This window comes from Mesoplodon densirostris, chromosome 6, assembly GCF_025265405.1.
Source record: "Mesoplodon densirostris isolate mMesDen1 chromosome 6, mMesDen1 primary haplotype, whole genome shotgun sequence".
Classification (NCBI taxonomy): domain Eukaryota; kingdom Metazoa; phylum Chordata; class Mammalia; order Artiodactyla; family Ziphiidae; genus Mesoplodon; species Mesoplodon densirostris.
Genome location: NC_082666.1, coordinates 73,264,958 through 73,289,444, shown reverse-complemented (window position 1 = coordinate 73,289,444; position 24,487 = coordinate 73,264,958). Strand labels below are relative to the sequence as shown.

General features: G+C 41.8%; 1 protein-coding gene across 1 annotated transcript in view; it reads right to left on the bottom strand.

Moving 5' to 3' along the window:
- The window catches only part of LOC132492114 (histone-arginine methyltransferase CARM1-like), a 255,580-nt gene that overhangs the window by 102,617 nt on the left and 128,476 nt on the right, over positions 1-24,487 (bottom strand). Inside the window, exons 3-4 of the mRNA XM_060101347.1 lie at positions 8,292-8,398; positions 7,195-7,299 (exon numbers count right to left, since the gene is read on the bottom strand). Of these exons, the coding sequence (XP_059957330.1) occupies positions 7,195-7,299; positions 8,292-8,398 (212 nt within the window). The remainder of the gene's footprint in view (positions 1-7,194; positions 7,300-8,291; positions 8,399-24,487) is intronic.

The following is a 24,487-nucleotide window of genomic DNA, read 5'->3' as shown; positions in this document are numbered from 1 at the left end:
TAGCCCGTTTGCTGCAACTAGAGAAAGCCCGCACGCAGCAATGAAGACCCAAAGCAGCCCCAAATAAATAAATTTATTTTAAAAAAAGATGAATAATTCTTACTTCCTAGACATCTATTTCACAGCTTAGTGCCTACAGTTAACAATGCTGTATTTATTACTTAAAAATTTGCTGAGAGTGGATCTTATGTTAAGTGTTCTTATCACAAATTAATAATAGTTATCATTATAAATAAAGAGGACAGGAGGAAACTTTTGGAAGTGATGGATATGGTTATGGCCTAGATCGTGATGATAGTTTCATGGGTGTATACTTATCCCTAAACTCATCAAGTTGTATACATTAAATATGTACAGCTTTTTGTATGTGCTTCATACCTCATTAAAGAGGTTAAAAATTTTTTCAGGAAGCAAGACCTGTTTTAACACATGCCAGCACGACTATCCGGCAGGCCTGTGCTACAGCCTTTATTCCATCAGTGATTAAAGTTGGGCCTCATTCGTGTGCCAGGTTAACCAAATAAAGTAGTAGCAGTGTTTTAAAGTCAGAGAATTTCAGAGCAGGATCAGAGATGGACTCAAGGACATTCGACCAAACTGATGATAAGTCCACACCAAAGAACACTCAAACTGGAAGAGTCAGAAGCTCAGGTTCTGCAAATCTGAATATCAGCTGACAGTCTGAACAGGTTGCTTTGCATGTTTGTTGTAGTTATTTATGTTTTCTTTTAAGCTTTCAAATCCCTGAATCCCTTCTGCCTAAGCCAACCTCACTTTTGGATGCACTAAGCAGCTGTTGCAACTGGGAATTCTCTCCTTTAGTGAAAATGCTGATTTTAAAAAAATAATACGCTCCCTGCTCCTGCTTACTCTCACAAGTTTCCAGCAACTGGTGCCCTGACAAATGAAGTGTCAAAACATTTCCAAATTAAAACCCTACGGCTCACACATCCCAGTACCCTCAGCAGGATGGACTTTCCCTGGTTGTTCCAAGTGCACACTCAAAAGAAACTAAAAATAGCCATATGGCAATTAACAGAAACTCTGAGGAGGGGGAGGGGGTGGGTTCCAGCAGCGTCAGTTTCCTGGATAGATTCCAAATGGGGTTCTCAGCCAGCAGTGCTCTGGCCAAGAAAGGATTTTCATTAAAACTGCATGGAGGAGGCAGAATGAAGAAAATCAAGATCTCAAAGATTTAAAATTATTGCAGCAGTAGAAACTACAACACCATCCCCAAGACCATCAATAATAATAATACTTGCTATTATGGACTGAGTTGATATTTTAGGCCATGTATGTACTAAGCACTTCCTATGCATTGTATCATCTTGATCCTGCAAGGACTCGAGGAGGTAGCTGCTACGCTCACAGATAAGGAAATTGAAGCCCAGAAACTTTAGATAACCTGTTCAAGACCTCAAGGCACACAGGATAAAGGTCTATGGCACATGCACAGCAGGTGGCCAAGCTGGAGTTTGAACTCAGCTCTCTGGCTCCAGAACTCATGCACATAACCACAGTGCAATGTTACCTCATACCTGCATAGGGATGTTTAAGTAACCACAATGTTTTCACTCCACCCTTAAGCCCAGAGAAACGAAAGTCTCTCTTGGCAATTTCAACCAACCTTCCCACGACAGTGCCTTTCAGAGGTTATGTGCATGGGCTCTAAAGTAAGGCTAACTGGGTTCAAATTCTGGCTTTCTCATTTATCAGTTGTATAAAATCAGGTAAATTATCAACATTCCCAGGTCTCAGTTCTCTCATCTCTAAAATGGCAAAAATAGTAGTCTTTATCTAATAAAGTTGTAATGAAGATCAAAGGAAACTGCTATAGACTGAATTTCTGTGCCCTCCAAAATTCACAAGTTGAAACCCCAATCCCCAATGTGATGGTATTTGAATATGTGGCCTTTGGGAGGTAATTAGGTCATAAGGGTGGAGCCCTCATGATGGGATTAGTGTCCTTATAAGAAGAAACAGGAGAGCTTGCGTCCTCTCCCTCTCAGCCATGTGAGGATACAGCGAGAAGGCTGCTGTCTACAAGCCAGGAAATGAGCCTTCACCAGACACCAGCTCTACAGGCACGTTGATCTTGGACTATGAGAAATCAGTGTTTGTTGTTTAAGACACACAGTCTATGGTATTTTTGTTATAGCAGCCTGAACTGAGACAGAAACTGTATGGAAAGCTCTCAGCATGGTGCCTGCAGATACTTGAGTTGCTCAATAAATAATAGCCATTGGTATCGATCATTCTAAACCCATGCCCTTTTAGGTAATCAATTTCAATGAGAAAGAACACAAGACCTTAGTAAAAAGGTAGCATCCTCCATGGACTGAGGGGTCATTCAAGGAGGGTCTTCTATATGATGAAGCAAACAGAAAAGGATTTTTAAACATTTTGGATTTGTGGTGGATTTGATAGATTTGGAGTTAGTGTGACCAACTATCCTAGTCTGTCTAGGACTGAGGGGATTCCTGGGACATTAAAACTGGGACAATTTGTTCCTTCAGTTTCCAGTGGGGAGGAGATACTTACTCCCAGGAGGGGGCAGTACTAGAAGTAAGAGAGTTCATCTCCCCTTCCTCTTTTTTTCTCCTAATAGGAGTGACTTATCTGACTGGTGATGCTGGAAAATGGTCTGAGCTTGCATAGTGCTGGTACTTGGAAGGGGCCAGCCTGCCGATCCTCTACCCAAGAATGTGCTCTTGAGTGCCCCAGGTGGAAGCTTGCTGGGCAGGCTATGGACTTGTCTGGGGAGACCACATGTTCAGGATACAAGTGAGAGGAAAAGTTCAGTTTAAGGGGGAAAAAAGGGGGAGGAAGCCTTATGTGGATACAGGCCCAAGCCCCATTCTGCAAATAGCATTACCAAAAATAAAGCTGATATTGTGATTTCTACTTGACATCTATGTCTATTTCTAAACTGGTTCAGAACTCAGAGGGGGAAAGGGATATAATTAATTATCAGTCATGTGATTAATTATCACCTTCATAAACCCCAACAGATGGATGCCTATTTTATTTCATTGGCAGAAAAACCCATTTCAGGCTGGCAGGAAAAAGGTATTTTGTAGAATCAAATGAGTTTAGAGGTGGGAGTGACCTTAGAGATGATCTGGTCCAATACCTTTGTTTTTATAGATGAATGACAAAATCTATATGAAACTCTGTGAAAAACTCATGAAACGCAAGTAATTTGGGGGAGTGGTCTTTAGAAGCTATAACCAGAATTAAAAACAGATTATAGATAATATAGAAAATAGAAAATAGATTACAGATTAAAACTAAGCAATTTTGGGGGCCTCCCTGGTGGCGCAGTGGTTAAGAGTCCGCCTGCCGATGCAGGGGATACGGGTTCGTGCCCCGGTCTGGGAGGATCCCATATGCCGCGGAGCGGCTGGGCCCGTGAGCCATGGCCGCTGGGCCTGCGCATCCGGAGCCTGTGCTCCGCAACGGGAGAGGCCACAACAGTGAGAGGCCCGCGTACCGCAAAAAGGAAAAAAAAAAAAAAAACTAAGCAATTTTGGGACTTCCTTGGCGGCCCAGTTGTTGAGACTTGGCCTTCCAATGTAGGGGGTGTGGGTTCGATCCCTCGGGGGAGCTAAGATCCCACATGGCTTGTGGCCAAAACACCAACACATTAAAAAAAAAAAAAAGCAATATTGTAACAAATTCAATAAAGACTTTAAAAAATTGGTCTACATCAAAAAAAATCTTAAAAAAAAGCTAAGCAATTTCAGAAGGAGAGAAATTTCCCCAAATAAAAGTATTAACAATCAACAGTTGAGAGTTGAATTATTTTAATTGATGAGAAACCTGTAAGACTTAGGTCAGTAAGACTGCTTATCCACAACCTTGAACACCAGGTAAGGTGTCAAAAGAAACAAGCTTTTCCTCTCCATCCTCACCTGCCTACCTACCATAACCTGGTCCTCCTCATTAGGAATGCTTATTACTTCCTCACTGTTCACCAGGAATGCCCCACTGGCAAAGCAAGGGTCCTGGTACCTCAAGAGATATGAGACCCTGTGGTCAAGCATGGCCATTTCTGGTCTTATCTTTTTCTCTTACCATCATCCTCATCCACCAGAGTACCTATATTTGACTTTTTGAAAATGTCCAGTTTTGGGCAAGGAGGAGAAAGCCCACTTGACCCTGATTCTCCCACTGAATACAGCTATAAAACCTGGATGGAATGCATGGAGCAGCTACTTGAAGCCTCTGAAAAGTCAATAGTAGCAGGGAGACTGGGAAAGAGGATCAGAACTTGAAATACTACTGATCCATACCCCCTTACCCTCACCTGTGGCCTGAACTCAACACACCAGAAATGGACATCAGGGTGCGGGCAAGAGAGCTGTGGGAGGTGTCCTCTGTTCCGGCTCCAGCTGCGAGAAGGGGAACTCCGAATGCTCAAAGTGAGTGTGGAAATTGTTCTTCCCTTGCTCTTCTTTTTTCTTTTCCTCTCCCCTCCCCTCTCCTCCTCTCCCCCCCCCCCCACTCCTTTCCTTTCCGTCTCTTTCCTCCCTTCTTCTATGCTCCAGCCCCCAGAAATCTTGTGGGGGTCATAGCATCACATCAGCCCAAACTATGAGACAGGGGTTTCACTCCCTCTGCCTTCAATGGTGCCATAGTTCCCCAAAACTGGGGCCAAGCCCCACTGCTTTTTTCCCCCTCTCTTTGTCCTCTCTCTGCTTGGCGATACCTAGGCGAGGTCACAGACGTGCACGGCAGAGTGAGCTTTTTGTCCAGAGACTAAAAAGTGGTCCCAGGGAACCAGAAAGTATCAAGGAGATCAGGGAGTGGAAGGAACTGGGCAAAGAAACCCTATAAAGTATTTTTTAAAATAAATTCCTGTACTCACCCCTCAAACTATACATGCATGGACCTGATCATTAGCACATCAAAACTCTGAGAACTCTGCCTAGGTGCCAGACTGACCATCCAGTGACATGCACATGGAACAGAGCCCAGCTGCACTGCTAAGGCTTTGAAAAGTGAAATGACATGGGAACCAGAGCCCTTGGAAAATCAACTAGTGGCATGGAACACACAGTCCGAACCTAACCAGGTTGAATGCATCCTAAATCAGAAATATTAACTCTCTCCATAGGCTTTAAACAAGACCAGAGTCTCATAATATTCAAAATGTATGGAAAACAATCTAAAATTCCTTGGCATAGGAAGACTCAGGAAAATATCAATTCCCTGGGAAAAGATAATCAACTGAAGCAAACACAGCAGTGACACAGATGTTACAATTATCTGGAAAAAACCTTCAAGTAGCTATTATAATAAAGCTCCAAGCAGCAATCATGAACACTACTGAAATCAAGGGAAGAATAAATAGTCTCAGTCAAGAAATATATGACATAAAGAAGAGCCAAATGGAAATTCTGGAATTGAAAAAATATAACCAAAATTAAGAATTCTCTGACGTTTCTAGAGCAGAATGGGCATGACAGCAGAAAGCAACCCATGAGCAAATCAACTTCTAGCTGGGGGCCTATTTATCACTATTTTTTCATGTGTCTTCTCTCTACTTTAATTAACTATTTCAGCATCATGAACTACGACACAATTTAGTGGCTTGAAAGAGAACCAATGTATTATTTCTCCCAACTCTGTGGGAGGGTTGGGCAGTTTCTCTGTTGGTCTTGCCTAGACTCATTCATGTTCCTGCATTCAGCTGGAGGGCTGGTTGGACAGGAAGGTCCAGGCTGGCCTCAGTCATTGGTCTGGCAGTTGGTGCTGGCTATTGACTGGACTGCCTCACTTCTCCTCCAAGTGACCTCCCAACCTCCAGCAGGCTAGACAGGGCTTCTTCACAGTATGGTGGTCTCACGGTTCCACCAGGGTGAGCCCAGAAGCCACAAGGCTCATGAAGGCCTAGGCTCTGAAACTCATACAATGTCACCTGTATCATATTCTGTTGATCAAAGTACATCCCAAGGATTGCACAGAGATAGGGGATAAAAAACTAAACTATCTCTTCATGAAAGGAGCAACTGTACAACTTTGCAAATGGGTGTGGATGCAGGGATTGGGATCCTTATTTCAATGTTCTACCACATTCCTCCTGGGGAATTAATGCTGCAAATCTCAAAGGCCACGGGTCTACAATTACTACGGCAGTAGAAGAGGCTGTGAGGCCCAGAGAAATCTAGTATTTGCCTAAGATCACAGAGCTACTTAATGGGAAAATATGAAACTAGACCCCATGACTGCTGATTCACTGACCAGTGATCCTGTTTCTGAGATGAGCTGTATAGTACCTTTAACACCTTGGCTGTTTAACAGGTAGGAAAATAAGGGACAACACTTGTATAGAGTGTTAGCAATCATTCATCACTGAGATCCATTTTGGGAAGGAAATAAATGCAGGCACTTGTGGAGTCCATGAAAAAAAAACTGAAGTAAAGTGACACAATAAGGGCTATTCATTATGTAGCAATACAGCTCCTAACCTGTTCTGTGCACCAAAACATACTGCATTTAGTCTCTTGAGTTCCTGGCTCTCAAAACTTAATTTCTTTACCAAGGTAAAATTCACGTAACATAAAATTAACCATCAACCATTTTAAAGGGTACAATTCAGCAGGTTTTGGTACATTTACTATGTTATGCAACCATTACCTCTGTCAAGACATTTTCATCACCCCAAAAGGCAAGCCTGAACCCACTAAACAGCCACTCCCCAAGTCCCCCTCCCCCAGCCCCTGGGAACCACTAGTCTGCCTTCTCGCTATGGATTTCTATTCTGGATGTTTTCTATAAATGGAATCATATGTGCTTTTGTAGCTGGCTTCTTTCACTGCATATGTTTTCATGGATCATCCACATTGCAGCGTGCATCGGCGTTACATTCTTTTTATGAATAATAGAAATATAAACAATACGCATAATATTCCATCGAATGGATATACCACATTTGGTTTATCTATTCGTCAGTTGATGGGCATTTGGAAAGCTCCCACGTTTTGGCTACTGTGAATAGTGCTGTTACGAACATTCACGTACAAATAGTTACCTCAATACCTGCTTTTAATTCTTTCAGTTAGTTAGGTATACAGTCAGAAGTGGAATTTCTGGGTCATAGGGTAATTCTATCAAAGCTGAATGTTCAGTCTAGTTTTTGACAAGGTTTCTTAAAATGGTTTGAGATTAATAACCTGCTGCCAGCATTACCTTATCTCTAAAGTCAGTGTGGTTCTGGAGGATGGCTCTGTGGTAAGTGGCTGTCCTCACAAAATCTTGCATCATGTTCTGCTGCTGGGAAAGGCAGCCATAAAACTGTAAGGGAGAGAGAAGGACAGGGAGGGTAAACACGCCATGAGGCAGGACCTTCACGGGTACGTGGCTCTTACAGCCACCTGGGTCAAGGCAGGCTTGGTCTAACACACCGGGGAGCCGAGGCTCTGAGACACCCGGGACCTCTCCACACTGGCCCCATGTGTGAGGCCCACAACTCTAAGGAGACCTTGGAACTTTGACTCTTGATCCGTACGGCGGATTCAGACCTAGATCTTGACCAGATTGGTGCCCAGGGTCCCCTCCCAAAGCAGAGGCTGAGAGAGCACAGATCAAGAATAACAGAGGTAAGTGAGAGAGAAAGGGGCCGGGGCCAAAAGGGATGGCCCTGATGAGTCCCATCAGCCTAGAGACAAAGATGGGCCTTGGATAGAAATCCCAGGAGAGGGTGGGGTCGGGTAGAAGGCAGTGACGGTGGTGATCCTGAAGGAAGCCGGCTGGGTGATGTGGTACGTATGAATCCATGAGCACTGACAGTGAGTAATAAATATCATCGTTGTAATGGCCACCATTTGGTAGAGTTTTCTACGTGCCAGGCACCATGCTAACTGTTTCACATACATCCTCTAATCAAATTAAATCACCACAACAATCAGATGAAATATGCTCCTCAGCTGAGGAAACTGAGGCTCAGGAAGATACAGCAACTTGCCCAAGTCCTGACAACTCACTAAGTGACAAAGACAAGATCCCAATCCAGGTGATGCTGTTGCTGCTGGTCAGAGGACCACACATTAAAAACCGCCGCACGCTTGGGACTTCCCTGGCGGTCCAGTGGTTAAGACTCCCCGCTTCCAAGGCAGGGAGCATGCGTTCGATCCCTGCTCGGGGAACTAAGATCCCACATGCCGCACAGCGCGGCAGAAGAAAAAAACCGCTGCACTCTCTTCTCCACCCACCGCCTCGCCCAGGTATATTCACAGGTGTGTGTCACTCTGAAACGACTCAGCTCCACCTGGGACCGCTCCCCTGACCTGGAAGAACTGTTCGGCAGACGCCTCTTCTGTCCGCTGGCTGAACACTGAGTATTCCTTTTCCTCATGCCGGCATCTTTTCAAGGTATTTGAAAATGCGCTGAATTCTGCAAGGAGAAGAAAGCAGATCCATTTCTACATCTTGGAAACCACAGCACTCACCACTGCACTCTTCACAAAATTCCAACTGAGAAGCTATTAGAAGATGAAAACGGCGTGTTCACCTCTGAACACACACATGATAAGGAACGGCAAGGTGGGAATGGGTACTACTCTGAGGTGTGACACCCTTATTTACACTTGTCAGACATATTTGCATTCAGAAATGTCAAGTTTGAGACCATAATGGAACACAGGGAGAGTCTGAGCTCACTGAATTCTCCTGGTATGGTGCTAACAAAGTTCAGAGGCTTATTTTCAGTATGTGCTCTGAGGAAGGTGATTGTTGATGATAAGAAAAATAAAATATATGTGAATACAAAATATATATGTATATAAGTGAGTATATATATAAAATCTCATTCTATCATTATAGCCACAAGTTTTTTTTTCATATTTAGCATTCCCTAAGTGTATAGAGAAAAGGTAAAATAACTGGTAAAATAATTCCCTAAGTATACACAAGGGAATGCTTTCTACTGTGTGAGGAAAAAAATACAGAAGTGAAGGCTCAAAGAATTCCAGAAGTGATATTACTAACAGATAACACAGCATGCACACTGGTCAAATTCTGTGACTTCTGCCTTAGAAATGTCTCTCAAAGTCCTGCCCAGCGGTCCTCGCTGCCTGGGGTCTCTCTCCTCTCCACTGCTGGTGCTGTGACCGGGTCTCTCTCCTACAGCCCACATGGGATCCCTAATGCCCACCCAGTCTGGATTCACCGTGAGCTCCAGTCCCTCACGTCTGTCCGCCCCTGTGTGCGTGCCCTCCTCGCCCCCATTTCCTGCACACATAAGACCTGCACTACACCCTTACGTGCCCACCATGCTGCTGAAGCACTTACACATCCCCAGGTCAACCTGGGCCTGGCCTGGCTTCTTGACTTTGAAACCCCTGTCTCTTCTGTTTGGATTACCTTTTGACATGAAACTCCTATTCATTCTCCAAGATTCAGTTCAATGAGCATTTCTTCACTGCTGTGTTCTACAACACCCATAGGCAGAATGAACTGCTGCAACACACTGGGCCTCAACACTTGGCTACAAACCAGAATCACCTAGGAAGAATTTTTTAATGTAGATGTTGGACCCTCCACCTATACTGAGTAATTCAATGCTCTGGTAGTGGGGAGAAGGCATCTCTATTTTTTTCAAAAGCCTCCAGTTAGTTTTCATGTGTAACTAGGGACCAGAACCTGTGCTCTCATCTCATGCTCTCAGCTTACCATCTTATTTCATATTTTACCCAATTTATCAATTTTTAAAGTGTCCCTCTCTATATATATATCAAACTCTTTCAGGGCATGGTTTGGGGGCACGGTGTCAAGCCTTATTTATCTCTAGTCTTCAGAACATAGTGCTAACATAACAGCCACCCAGTAACAGGTTGAAAATGTGAATTCAATAAATTTGGGGAAATGATAAATGAACTTGGTGAAATTGTTTCAATTCATCTGTCAAAAGAGAATGGATTAAGAAGATATGATATATATATATATGAATATCCTCCAGCCACGAGAAAAATGGAAATCCTGCCACTTTCAACACCATGGATGGACCTTGGTGGTATTACGCGAAGTGAAATAAGCCAGAAAGAGGAAGACAAATACTGTATGATATCACTTATATCTGGAAACTTTTTTTTTTAAGTCAAACTTATAGAAACAGACAGTAGAAAAGTGGTTGCCAGGAGCTAAGGGGTGGGGAAAATAGGGAGAGGTTGGTAAAGGGGTACAAACTTTCAACTATAAAATGAATAAGGCCTGAGGATCTAATGTATAACGTGGTGACTATAGTTGTTAACATGTATTATATAATTGAAATTTTTTTTTTTTTTTTTTTTTTGGCTGCATTGGGTCTTTGTTGCTGTGCACGGGCTTTCTCTAGTTGCAGTGAACAGGGGCTATTCTTCGTCGAGCTGTGCGGGCTTCTCACTGCAGTGGCTTCTCTTGTTGCAGAGCACAAGCTCTAGGCGCACGGGCTTCAGTAGTTGTAGCATGCAAGCTCAGCAGTTGTGACACGGGGGCCCTAGAGTGCGCGAGCTTCAGTAGGTGTGTCGCATGGGCTCAGTAGTTGTGGCTCACAGGCTCTAGAGAACACAGTCAGTAGCTGTGGCACACGGGCTTCGTTGCTCCATGGCATGTGGCATCTTCCCAGACCAGGGATCGAACCTGTGTCCCTTGCACTGGCAGGCAAATTCTTAACCACTGCGCCACCAGGGAAGTCCCTATATAATTGAACTTTGCTAACAGAGAACTTAAATGTTCTCAAAAAAAAAAAGGAATAATAAAGTAAAATAAAATACAATAAATTCTCGGATATACTGAAAAACAAAGATGATACTGGATACTATTTACCCAGCTCTAGTCTCCTGGCACCTTTCCAATTCCCTCTGAGTTCTCAGAGATTGCCAGCAGTGGTTTGTGTTACCCCTCTGTGAGTTCTTTGAGTCCTGGGCATCTCAGTTGTTTGGGCTTTCAAAGCCTATGGTAAACTCACTTGTCCAATAAATAGTCTTTTGAATATTCTCTACAGTTTCAAGTCTCTATCCTTTGGGGGAAATTGTACCTTTAATACAGCCAAAAGTAATGGCTGCCTAATTTAGTGAATAGGATGTGTGGTGAGTTGCAAAGTACCATTTTGGGTTTAAAAGCAAAATTTTGATATAAAGTAATAAGGATAGTCTGCTTGTGCACCTCACCAATTGTCTTCAGAGGAAAAGGTGAAAGAGAAGCTCCAAAGAAGTTTTGTGTTACACCAGCATTCACGCAATACATAAATAGCCTTCCAAAATCAATACTAATTTGGATGTGTTGGCTCTGTGTTTGCTATTTTTAAAAAATCCAATTGTATTACATTATACACACTATAATCACCACTCTGTAATCCTGGCACAGGGACCACATTTGAGAAACCAAAAATCAGGGTCTCTAGTTTGACCAGTTTGGGATGTATTTATGGGATTTAGGAAATTAGAAGTCAGATATTGGCAAGTCCAGGAATCAACATCAATTAACTCTTGACTACTGTGAATTCTGTCACAACGGCTGCCAAGAGAATGTTCTCTTCACAAGCCACCCTTACCTTTATTTTAATGGTTAAATTAATGTGTGTAAATAAATGTCTGTGTTTCCACCTGATGTATAAAGATAGAAAAAAACATCACATTTTAAAAAGGAAAAGAAATTTCATTGTTTATATCTCCCCTTTCCTCAGTCTCCAGAAGAAAGGACCCTGGTAGCCACTAAAGACACGCCTTAGTCCGTCTGGGTTGCTATAACAGAGTGGCACAGACAGAGTGACTTATAAATAACAGAAATGTATTTTGATTATAAATTTATTTTGATTATAAATGAACTGTACACTCATTTATAATCAGTAGGAGAGACTGTCTAGATGTTGGGGCAGCTCTATGATTTGGGACTGTAACATGTAATAACTGAATTCAGTACCCTAGTTTTATGTTAAGCTATCAGGATTTTCTTGATAAAAGTTAATCCCCCTGCCTCCCCAGCCTACCTGTATTTCTCTTAATGACTTCTGGGTCCTGAGCTCCCTGTGCAGTCTGAAGAAGGTATTGCAGTCACAACCAAGTACTGATGATAAAAGCCTCTGGTAGCAATAAAAGTTGTCCTTAAAAACTGTTCTGGAGGCTGGAAGTCTGAGATCAGGGTGCCAGCATGGTCAGGTTCTGGTGAGGGTTCTCTTCTGAGATGCAGACTACAGACTTGTGTCTGTGTCCTCACATGGTGGAAGGAGCAAAGGAGCTCCCTGGGGTCTCTTTTGTAAGAGTGCTAATCTCATTCATAAGGGCTCCACCCTTATGATCTAATCAGTTCCTACCTATACCTGAGACTGCTATGCGTTTCTCTGGAAACACACACAGAATATATCTGTATAGGAAATTTCCTGAAATTCAATTTGCATTTATCTGACTTTGGGAGCAGGAATGAAGAAGGTATGGAAACTTTTTTACGTGAATATTATGTTCCTCTTCATTAAAAAAAAGAAGAAAAGAACAGTAATACTACTGACATTTAGGAGTTCAGACGGTGAATAGATTCTGACTTAAATTGCATCATAACCAAAGATAATTGCTTCTGCCAGTGATACCTAACTAGAACTTTTTGATTAATTAAACTTTCACTGCCCACTGGGCCCAAATACTTAAGTTCACACACCTCTGATTAGGGAATAAATAGGAGAAAATAAACCCTTGATTCTAAGGACCATGAAACCAGGAGAAGCAGAATTGAATGGGGGCACATGGTCAGTTTTGTTCCCTTTTTTATATACTGACTATAGGAAAATAGATACCTTTTACTTGCTTCCCAGTAAAAAGACCTTAATCTGGCAAATTTGAGCTGATGGACTAGAGAGAATTAAGATGGGCTATTTGTAAATTATTCAAGATAGTCCAAAAGCAGCTCTGCAATAATGTCTACAGTTTGACTTTTTAAAAAAAATCCATGGGGCTTCCCTGGTGGCGCAGTGGTTGAGAGTCTGCCTGCCGATGCAGGGGACACGGGTTCGTGCCCCGGTCCGGGAAGATCCCACATGCCGCGGAGCGGCTGGGCCCGTGAGCCATGGCCGCTGAGCCTGCGCGTCCAGAGCCTGTGCTCCGCAATGGGAGAGGCCACAACAGTGAAAGGCCCGCGTACTGCAAAAAAAAAAAAAAAAATCCATACCATGATTATCATATTGTCAGCTGTGGATTTTCCAGCATGATTTGGGGACATGTGGCCAGAACAGCTGAGGCAGTCAGACAGGTATTACCCTTTCCTGGCACAGAAAGATGCTACATCTTGGTAAATAAACCCTGTACGGCAAGCACCACAGACAGCATCACTTGTAAATAGTAGCTATTTAAGAGAAGCAAGCAAACAAAAACAGATCCCTTCAATCTGGTCTTTTAGGAGTAACAGAACAAAAAGGAAATGCTGTGTCTGAGTAGTCTTTAACTGATCCTTGAGTATAACTACATGCTAAAATTGAAAGTAATGGTTTGTCAAGAAAGAACCTAAGTCATGTCTGAGAATCAAAGTGGAATAGTTAGAATCATGGCTGAGGCATGGAACTATCATGTCCTTGGTTAATATCTATGATAGAGAAAATTACATCTATGTATTGTGCTGAGAAATGACAAAACATGATGGTTTATAGCCAGAGTAGTTACAATGCCAGTTCCACCAGGCCATTCTCTTCAGAAACAATGTGGATAAATGTGTCCTTTGAAAGGAGTTCCCATTTTACTCATAATCCATGCTGTGTCCGAGGCACTTGGCTTTTACTAGCAATTGAGGGTGTTTCCCCATCCTTATCTACTCTGCCCTCAGACCTCTGGGAAATACCCCACAGGGATCTCCTTATTCCAGAGCAGTGGTTCGGAGCCATAACCTCCCACCTTTTCTGCTCTAAGCAGTTAAAGGAGACAATATGCAAATGTGAATACCATTTAAATTTTATTATGTTCTCAACAGCTGGCCTTTCTTTACTCTCCTCTGGGAGTCATCCTGGCTCTACAGAATTAATGGCATCTTTCAAACAAATGGTGCCGGCAGATCAAAAGTCTCCTCCATCCAAAAAAAAAAAAAAAGTGAACTCCTTGCTAAAATGTTTTCCAAAGGCATAATCACCTGCTGGATTTAAAGATCCCCTCACTCCTCTTACCAAAAGTCTCTCCCTCTAGTTTGGAGAACTGAAGAAGAGAAGACAGGTTACTATTACTGCATCTTATTTTGGAACCTCCAGTGAGCATTACCATAGACAGTGTCTGTCCCCCCCCCGAAAATCATACCTAGTCTCCAGTGTGATGGTAGTTAGAGGGTAGAGCCTTTGGGAAGTGATTAGACATAAAGTAGATAGATCTCTGAGTGCCCACCATAGACAGCATTACTATAAGACACTGTAGGTTTCTATTGTACACATGAGAAAACTAGAAAAATGGACAGCTTCCCCAAACTTCAAGCTAGTGCTTTTGTCTCCTCTTTAAAATAAATTTGTTAACATTTCTTAAAAGCAACTGCCAATCAACCTCTCTTAAAATAAATATGCTTATAAGCTCTAAGAAATCAAATGTATTTATTTGGCTTTGCTCTCCTCTCAAAGCCTTACAATTTAGCAACCAAACCTATAATTCATAACCTATATAATACCTAACTAAAATTATTTTTGTACAAACAAAATATTAGTACAAAGCACTGGGAAGGGCTATTTGGGAGTATTTTGTATATCTGTCATACCTCTAAATATTAAGAATCTTATGCAAAATAACTGGATTACAAATCTTATCAAATGTCAGAGGCAATCTACATGCATGTCTTTAACCAGTTAAACACTTTCTGAGATGACCAGCAGTGACCAAAACATTAGTAAAATAGTGAGCTTCACCATTTATGAAAGTAAGGACAGTTTGCTCATTTGTCTCATTTGTCTGAACACTGAGCCAGTTGCCTGATCCCTGTGGGATCCTAGCACACTTGCCCTGACACTTCACCCATCAGCAAGGAAAGACCGAGATCTGAGAACTGTGTGGTTTCCAATAAGCAGAAGGATCGGGGGTCAGCCTTGGACAGAGGGATAAGTCACTAAGCCAAAGCAGGAACAAAATTCTAAGGAAAGGATATCAGTGAAAACTCTTTTGTTGGCAAGAGGTGGAAATTCAACTAAGTTTAACTGAAATAGGGATTTTATGGCTCACCAAACTGAAAAATCCAGGATTAAAATTCCACTTTCAAGAACGGCTGTGTCCAGGAGTTCGAATGATCTTTAAGTCCCACCTCACCACCCCCTTCTCTTTCTTTCCCTTTCTCTCTCTTGCTCTTGGTCTCTCGCTCTAGTTCTGTACTTCTCTGTTTTACCTTAACGTTCAAGCGGGCTTCCCCTCCGTTTCCCATCTTCAGGTCAAGATGACTATCATCATCTCCAGAACAACACTGCTACTAGCTTAGCAAGCCCAGTCCTTCCAAAATGTTCCAACAAAAGCCCCAGATTAAGTCTCATTGAACCAAGTTAAATTAAAGACCCATCTCTGAATCAATTGCTATGGCTAGGGATCAATGCCTATTGACCAGACTTGAGTCAGCCCTATTTAAACCCAAAGGAAAACTGGGCTTCTGTTATCAGAAGAAAGGAGAGTAGATTAACCACAGTTGACCGCTGCCAACAGAGAGGTAGAAGCAGTATCGACTACGTTGAAACTGGCGAAATGGGAGTGAGAAAATATATGTACTTCAGGGGTCAAACTGGAGGATGGTGAGCCATGGAAAATAGACAGTAAGCCTCTTGGCTTCGGAAATCTTTGAACAGGGGCTAGCTTAAACCCAGCTTTTGCTCCCAGAGCACACTGCTGTGTGAAAGGCTACTACAAAGCAACTGATCTAACATTTCTGGTCCTATAACATGTTGAATCCCTGACTCTGTGACAGCTACCAGCTCTACTTTCCTGTCCATACTCCCTAAGAGTTTCTGGCCCTGCTCATAACTCCTGATGTTCTGTTTGCACCATTAGATCCTATATCTTATCCAGCAGATTAGTTAAGAATGAGCTGCTGACTAATGGGTCACTCAGCCTGGACCAAAAGACCCAGGTACTAATAAAACAGGATAGGCTCTGGGGCTCCGAAGAGGAGTGATCCTACATCTTGGTTTACCTGGGACATTCCAATTTATGTCTGCCATCCTGGAGAGATTACTGATCGCATTCCCTCTCACACTCAAAGAGTCCTGGTTGGGATGATAAATTCCTGAATCACCCTGGCTACAAGATGATGTAGTCTTAGGGGAGGTAGCCAGGCAGGTTCAAGTACAAGAGGAATAGGCAGTTGAGAGAGATGAGGACACAGAAAGATGCAGATGGGGAAGACCACACAGATAATACCTGTTTCCCCACATGGTTTCAGGATACTCTGTTTCTCTGTCTTAAATGTCATGAGATATTTCCTTACAGTAACTTTCTTTTTTTTGTCCTGAGCTACTTTGTATAGGTAGCCTTGACTAGAACAGAAATCTCCCACTTCACAAGAAATTTTTTTTGTTTTTTGTTTTTTCTTAGTCATTGCCAGTTGACTCAGGTTTAAGAGTTTTTTTGGTTTGGGTTGGGTTTGTTTTTTGGTTTTACTAACAATTTTATATATTTTTATGTTGTACTCATTTCAAGTGGTTTTTTTTTTAAAATCTACACCATACTTTTCTCTACCTTAGAGGTGAATCAGTCTCTTTGCAATTGGGCTCATTTCTACCATTATTTTTTAACCAATTTCAGTGAAGACCCTCCCATATGTGCACTACCTAGGATCAAGACTGAATTCCACAAAACCACCTAGTCATTTGAAGGTCAACAGACTTGCAGAAAGACAAATGGTACCTCAGTTCACTAAGTGAGGCCAGAATGCACCTTCTGGAGCATTTGGCATATACTCAACAGAGGGACTAATTTATTTATGCGGCTGCCCGAGCCATTATTCAATGAGTTCTCATGGCTGCCCAAGGCCTCTGCATGCCTTCCAGCAAGCAAAGCAGCACAGGTGAACACCAAACAGGTGGCATCAGGCACATTTCCAACTTGATTAGATTTACACAGTTTTTAAAATGATGTTTAACAACTTAAACCAACATTTTTACAGCTGCCTATGCCATACTCCCTACATTCCCAAAACAGTTAACTTTAGGTAAGCATTACTGTAACCTAACATGAAACTTAAAAATTTGAAAGAGCAGACTGTACCTTCACAGTACATAATGTTTGGGGCACTTCACATTGCCAAGTTAAAACTTAGCATAATAACTAGATACAAATATCTCTCTGGGCCTGCTCTTTATATATGATCTGTAGACATATGAGACATAAATACCCATAAACTCGGCTGAGAAATTCTGTACCTGTTGCAAGGCAAAGGAAAGAAAGGACTTTATACCTGACAGACTTGAGATTTCAAGTTACATTAAAAAAAAAAATTCAGATGACAAGTAGCACCTTTTGGTTTTGCAATACAACTTTTAAGATCTAGCTCTCTTCCCATTCAAATATGGATTTAACAGTAATACTACATACAATACTTACAGGAAATTAATCTTGTCTTCCTTTTTAGAAAGCAAAATGCACCTACTATCGTTTTCCCAATGACATAAACCTATAACTGGTTAAAAGCATGGATGTGCATGTGTCTTCTTAGCTCAATCGCTCTGCTTTTCTCTTGTTTCCTCTTTCACATTTATACAGCTGGTCCACTGTGTGCAAAATGACTGAGCAGAGGCTAAATCCAGCCTACGGGCACTTTTTTTATTTTTATTTTTATTTATTTATTTTTTTTTGCGGTATGCGGGCCTCTCACTGTTGTGGCCTCCCCCGTTGCGGAGCACAGGCTCCGGACGCGCAGGCTCCGGACGCGCAGGCCCAGCGGCCATGGCTCACGGGCCCAGCCGCTCCGCGGCATATGGGATCCTCCCAGACCGGGGCACGAACCCATATCCCCTGCATCGGCAGGCGGACTCTCAACCACTTGCGCCATCAGGGAGGCCCCAGCCTACGGGCACTTTTAAACCTGGTCACCATAAGTCTTAAAAATCAGAAAAATACATCTCACAAGAACTGTGAATTTCTGGCTAAAATTGCCCAGCATGAAATCCATGGGTCAGACTCGCTCTGTGGCAACAATCACATGAGGGGAGTAGCTGCTGCCGCCTTTTGAATGGATACGAGGTTTCCAGCTACCACAGCTGCCACCATTCTTTTCTTATTTGCAACCAGCTCACTTCATGCACTTCCATGACCTGCCTGGGCTCTGTAGGCATTCGAGTCTGTGATCCCATATCCCCAGGGGTCCACTGCAAAACTCAGTGGACAGCAAGTCTGCAACTCAAAATATCAACTACTTCCCTTCAATTTCTAAGCACCATGAAATCACTGAAGCGAAGGAAAATGATAGCCAAACACACTTTATCATTCTATCGTTTCAATCAATTGTTAGTTGCATTTTAGGCTTAGAGAAGAAGTTGCTGAGTTTCTCGACAGTGATTTTATTTGGCTGTTTTGTACGGACACTCATTAGGGCAGGTTCAAACTCTAACTCTAGAGCTATTAGATAAGTTCCGGTGAAATGATCACTATCATTCCCAAACAAACAATTTTCCTATGAATATGGTACTGCTGACTGACCTATAGTGTGATTTCAGCTGTGAAGATGAGCTTTCATTAGACCATCCACCTCCCCCAACCTTCCCCTGTAATTAGATATGATCAAGGAGACTCAAGAGTGTGACATCCACAGTTGAAGAGCAATTCCACTCAGGATGCCCACAGTATGCACTGCGTTATCATCATCCCCCAACAAACTGATCCAACCATTTACTTTGATGACAAACGGCTAGTGGATTTATTAACAGTTGAATGAATGCTTGCTGGTTGACATCCATCTATACTTTCCTCACATGGAATGGTGGATAACATCGACCATTTTAATTTTCCAAAGTCAGGAAAATTAAATCCAGGAATACTGGTTATCATTCAATGTTTTCATAACTACAACCAGCAGTTCTTTTTATATGTAGGGTTTATCTGAAACTTTAACGGCATCCTAGCTCTAGAATGAGCACTGAGTTTAGAACCCCTGATACTCTGAAAAATGCTCCGAATCTTATTAGGAGCCCGCTCGAGAAAAATTTTCTTCAGAGTGAAATGCCAAGGGAAACTTGGCTTGACATTCTGCCTACCCACCACTGATCTGCCCCTTATGGACACTGGGAATCTTATAAGTCAACAGCATTTTCTCTTTTGCTTGGGTGCCAGGATGCTCAAAGCCAAAATCATGGGTTGGCAGTAATTACAGTACCCATGATTTATGGGTCCTATAATATGTAGGTCTGTGTTTTAATTTCCTCTCGGCTTCAGTCTTTCTATATTTTCCCTGATCTTAAAATTTATCTATTTGTATTTTATTATATAAAAGTGTGAGGAAACAACTTCTCAGTAGAAAAAAGTGGGAGATGGATGGATGATGGAGAGAAAAATTGATCTATTGTTCTCATCATTACTATACGAAGATTTAACAAAGACTGGTTGCTAAATCATTCTGTAATTTTCTGCCTCACTTTCCATACAATAACCCACCCTGCTCTGAACAGCAAATGCAAGGACTTTGGAAGCAACAGCGTTGGTCCCATATGCTAAAAGCAGATGGGATCTGTACTGTCTTCACAGTAGCAGCTGCCCAGGAACCAAAGTGAAGAGGAGGAGGCTGGGGGAAAGAGCACGAGGGGAGAGAAACACAAAAGAGCAATCAGGAGCAGAGAAGAGAGATACTTCCTGCTACCAGTCTCAGCCACGGTTAAAAAGCAAGCACACATCTATGAACTGCTCCATTTGATAATGTTTGCACATTTACGGTGTCACTTAATTCAATTCCCACTGCCAAGAGGTATTCTGATCGCCACTGTACACATGGAGAGGGAAAGACACAGTTTGTTCTGAGTAAAAATTAGCAAGGCCAATGTTCCTTCCAATACCACTATCTGCATTCCAGAAAGTGGGAAACTCTAAAATATAGAAAGTCCATGGAAGAAGCTGTCTATGTACTGAATGAAGATGGCTGGGAAAATAAGGAACAAAAACAAAAATTAAGATGTAACATATCAATGTAACATAAATAACAGGGAAATGACTTCAGCTGCAGCCAGAGAGACAGGCTAAACAGGGAAATCCTTTTGACTCCAAGTGTTACAAAATCATGACAGCAAAGGGTTCTCTGTGTGTAACTGCAGAATTTCCTTATTTGGAGATGTTACTTTCAACATCTAGTTATTAATTATTCTAGGTTGGCAAAATTTTGCCAAAAATTTATTTAAAATACTCTAGCTGATCTCTCACTTTTTTTTAATGTTTCTTGACTTTTTCAATAGTGAAGGGTGTAAACAATGTCACTGTCCATCTAGCGGAGGAATGAGTAGGAAAAGTGTGCTATATTAATATGATGGAATACCACACAGCCATTAAAAGGACTAAAGTAGATACATATGTCAACAAACACAGATTTCAAGAATAGGGCTGAATATGAAAGCAAGTTTCAGAATGACTGTAGGATATAAGATCCTTTATAACTTAAAACAAAGTCAATACTATATATTAGGGGTTGGCAAACTTTTTCTGCAAAAGACAAATAGTAAATATTTTAGGCTTTGCAAGTCATATATGCCATCTGTCACATATTATTCTTTTTTGTTGTTGTCTTTGGACTTGAGGACACAGAGAGGGGGAAGGGTAAGCTGGGATGAAGTGAGAGAGTGGCATGGACATATATACACTACCAAATGTAAAACAGATAGCTAGTGGGAAGCAGCTGCATAGCACAGGGAGATCAGCTCCGTGCTTTGTGACCACCTAGAGGGGTGGGATAGGGAGGGTGGGAGGCAGACGCAAGAGGGAGGGGATATATTTACATATAGCAGATTCACTTTGTTATACAGCACAAACTAACACAACTTTGTAAAGCAATTATAATCCAACAAAGATATATAAAAAAAAATCTCACTGTCCTTTTAAATCAGGTAACTATCAATATACATGGTATGAATATCAAGTTTAGAGTGATATCAGCATCATAGCTGAATAAGACGTCTCTTGTTCCTGTCCACCCCCCCCTTCCTAACAATAACAATTTGGTATCCATCCATGGACAAAAGTGCCTTTGTGAGAGCTGTGGGATCCAGCACCATACACCAAGAAACCCAGGAGAAGTCTCACCCACCCATGTGTTGGGTAATAAGTATGCAGATCTTGGTCCCAGCTATGGACCCTGAGTGGCCCATGAACTGGCTCCAGCCCCTCCTAGCCATGGTCTGGGAGGCCCTGGAAAACACTGTCTTAGATAATCACCCATGGACAAGAGATCTTTTGTGGAAGTCCAGGTTTCCAACAGATAAGTGCCAGCACACCACTGAAGCAAAACAAAAAGTGAATTTGGACACAATGGAGAGGGTACGAGGAACATTTTGACATTTACTCAAACTACCCCCCACCCAAGGCAGTAAAGCTCAGGGCCAAGAGAGATCTCGCTCGTAATTTCTACCACGGTGAAAAACGAGAGTGTGTAAGTGCCCAGCTTCCGCAGCTGTGCAGGATGCTGCCAAAGACACTCATTTCTCTTTTGCCCCATCCACAGGACTGAATCGTAAGCAGCATGTACTGGGGATGAGGGGAGACTGGGAGACGAGCAGACAGGATTCTCAGAGGGCATGAAATGAACAAGAATCCTATTAACTGCATTGTGAACTCCACCAAGAAGCTCACCAATGAGCTGCTGGGGACACCTCACCTGTGGATCTCCTCAACTGGCCCATAGGCATCCCCAATACTCTGTGTGCCTTACCCACACACATATCTACGCTGTGGCCAGTTCTCTATGCAAGCTCCCAAGAGCATCAGTGACAGCAAGCTTTGACAAATAGCTAGTGAGCATGTACAAAAAGCTAGCCCAAATCTGCAGGCCAGGGAGAACCCATAAACTTAAGCTTTAGCACCGCCTTTGGGGAAACAAAGGGAGACTGTCAGCACTCAGCCTGGGGCATTGCAGGATCAAGAGAAGACATTCAATCTTAAGAATTCTGTCACAAGAGGGAAAAGAAACATGGAGCAGATGTATCCATAGAAGGTCTAAGAGCCTCAGAATCCTTAGCAGGGCTGATGGAAGGTATTGCTGTCCCAGTTAGCAAGGACTGGAGGAAGTGATGCTACTTCAGATGTGAAGACAGCAAAGCAAATTTCAAAGAACATGAAAAATCAAGGAAACAAGACATCACCAAGAGACCACAATAGTCTTCTAGTAACCAACCAAAAAGACATGGAGATCTGTGATTTATCCAGTAAATAATTTGCAATTGCTGTTCTATGGAAACTGGATAGCTATAAGAAAACAGAAAAAGACAATTCAACAAAATCAGGAAAGGTTTTTTCTCCATGAATAAATGAGAAGTTTAAAAAGAGAGACAAATCGTAAAAAAGAATCAAACAGAAACTCTGGAACTGAAGAATACAATGAACTAAATTTTAAAATGCAACAGGGAGCATCAATAGCAGAATGGATCAAGCAGAAGAAAGAAGGTGTGAGGTAGAAGACAGGACCTTTGAAATTATCCAGTCAGAGAAGAATAAAGAAAAAAGAATGAAAAACAGTGAACAAAGCATACATGATCTATGGGACATCATAAAAAGAAACAACTTAAAAATTACTGGAGTTCCAGAGGAAAAGGGGGGGGGTGTGCATAAAGCTTGCTTAAAGAAATAATGGCTGAGAATTTCAAAAATCTGCACAGAAATTTGGGTATCTAAGTTCATGAAGTTAGGTCACCAAACAAACTCAAAGAGATTCTGCCTGACACACATTATAATAAAACCGTCAAAGACTGAAGACAAAGAGAGAACTTTAAAAGCAGAAAGAGAAAGGAAGCTTGTAACTTGCAAGGGAACCCCCATTAGAGTATCAGGAAATTTCTCACCAGAAACCTTACAGGCCAGGAGACAGTGGGATGATGTATTCAAAGTGATGAAAGAAAAAACTGCCGGCAAAGAATATCTTATCTGGCAAAGGCATCTTTCAGAAATGAAGGAGAGATAAAGACTACCAGATAAACAAAAGCTAAGGGAGTTCATCACCACTAGACCTCCCTTACAAGAAATGCTGAAAGGAGTTCTTTCAGATGAAGTGAAAGGACACTATTAGTAACATAAAAACATTGAAAATATGCAACACACTGGTAAAAGTAAGTATATAGTCAAATTCAGAATACTGTCATACTGTAACATGGTGTGTTACCCACTTAATTCCAGTATAAGCAGACTGCCAACAAACACATGAAAGGATGCTCAACATCTTTACTCATTAGAGAAATGCAAATCAAAACTACAATGAGATATCATCTCACACCAGTCAGAATGGCCATCATCAAAAAATCTAGAAACAATAAATGCTGGAGAGAGTGTGGAAAAAAGGGCACACTCTTGCACTGCTGGTGGAAATGTGAATTGGTACAGCCACTATGGAGAACGGTATGGAGGTTCCTTAAAAAACTACAAATAGAACTACCATATGACCCAGCAATCCCACTACTGGGCATATACCCTGAGAAAACCATAATTCAAAAAGAGTCATGTACCAAAATGTTCATAGCAGCCCTATTTACAACAGCCCGGAGATGGAAACAACCTAAGTGTCCATCATCGGATGAATGGATAAAGAAGATGTGGCACATATATACAATGGAATATTACTCAGCCATAAAAAGAAACGAAATTGACCTATTTGTAATGAGGTGGATGGATCTAGAGTCTGTCATACAGAGTGAAGTAAGTCAAAAAGAGAAAGACAAATACTGTATGCTGACACATATATATGGAATTTAAGAAAAAAAAATGTCATGAAGAACATAGGGGTAAGACAGGAATAAAGACACAGACCTACTAGAGAATGGACTTGAGGATATGGGGAGGGGGAAGGGTAAGCTGTGACAAAGTGAAAGAGCGGCATGGACATATATACACTACCAAACGTAAGGTAGATAGCTAGTGGGAAGCCGCCGCATAGCACAGGGAGATCAGCTCGCATAGCACAGGGAGATCAGCTCGGTGCTTTGTGACCGCCTGGAGGGGTGGGATAGGGAGGGTGGGAGGGAGACGCAAAAGGGAGGGGATATGGGAACATATGTATATGTATAACTGATTAAATTTGTTATAAAGCAGAAAAAATAAATAAAAAAAGAAAAATAAAATAATTCCAGTATAAGGATTAAAGGACAAGAGTATTAAAAATAACTATAGCTAAAATAATTTGTTAATAAATACACTATATAAAAAGAGGTAAATTGAGAAATCAAAACTAAAACAGGGGTGGGGTGTATAAAAGGGTATAGTTTTTGTGTTATTGAAGTTATAATAAGTGTAAAATAGACTGTTATATTTATAAGATGCTTTGTGTAAGCCTCATAGTAACTACAAAGCAATAACCGATAGTATATTCACAAAAGATAAAGGGAATCAACATATACCACTGT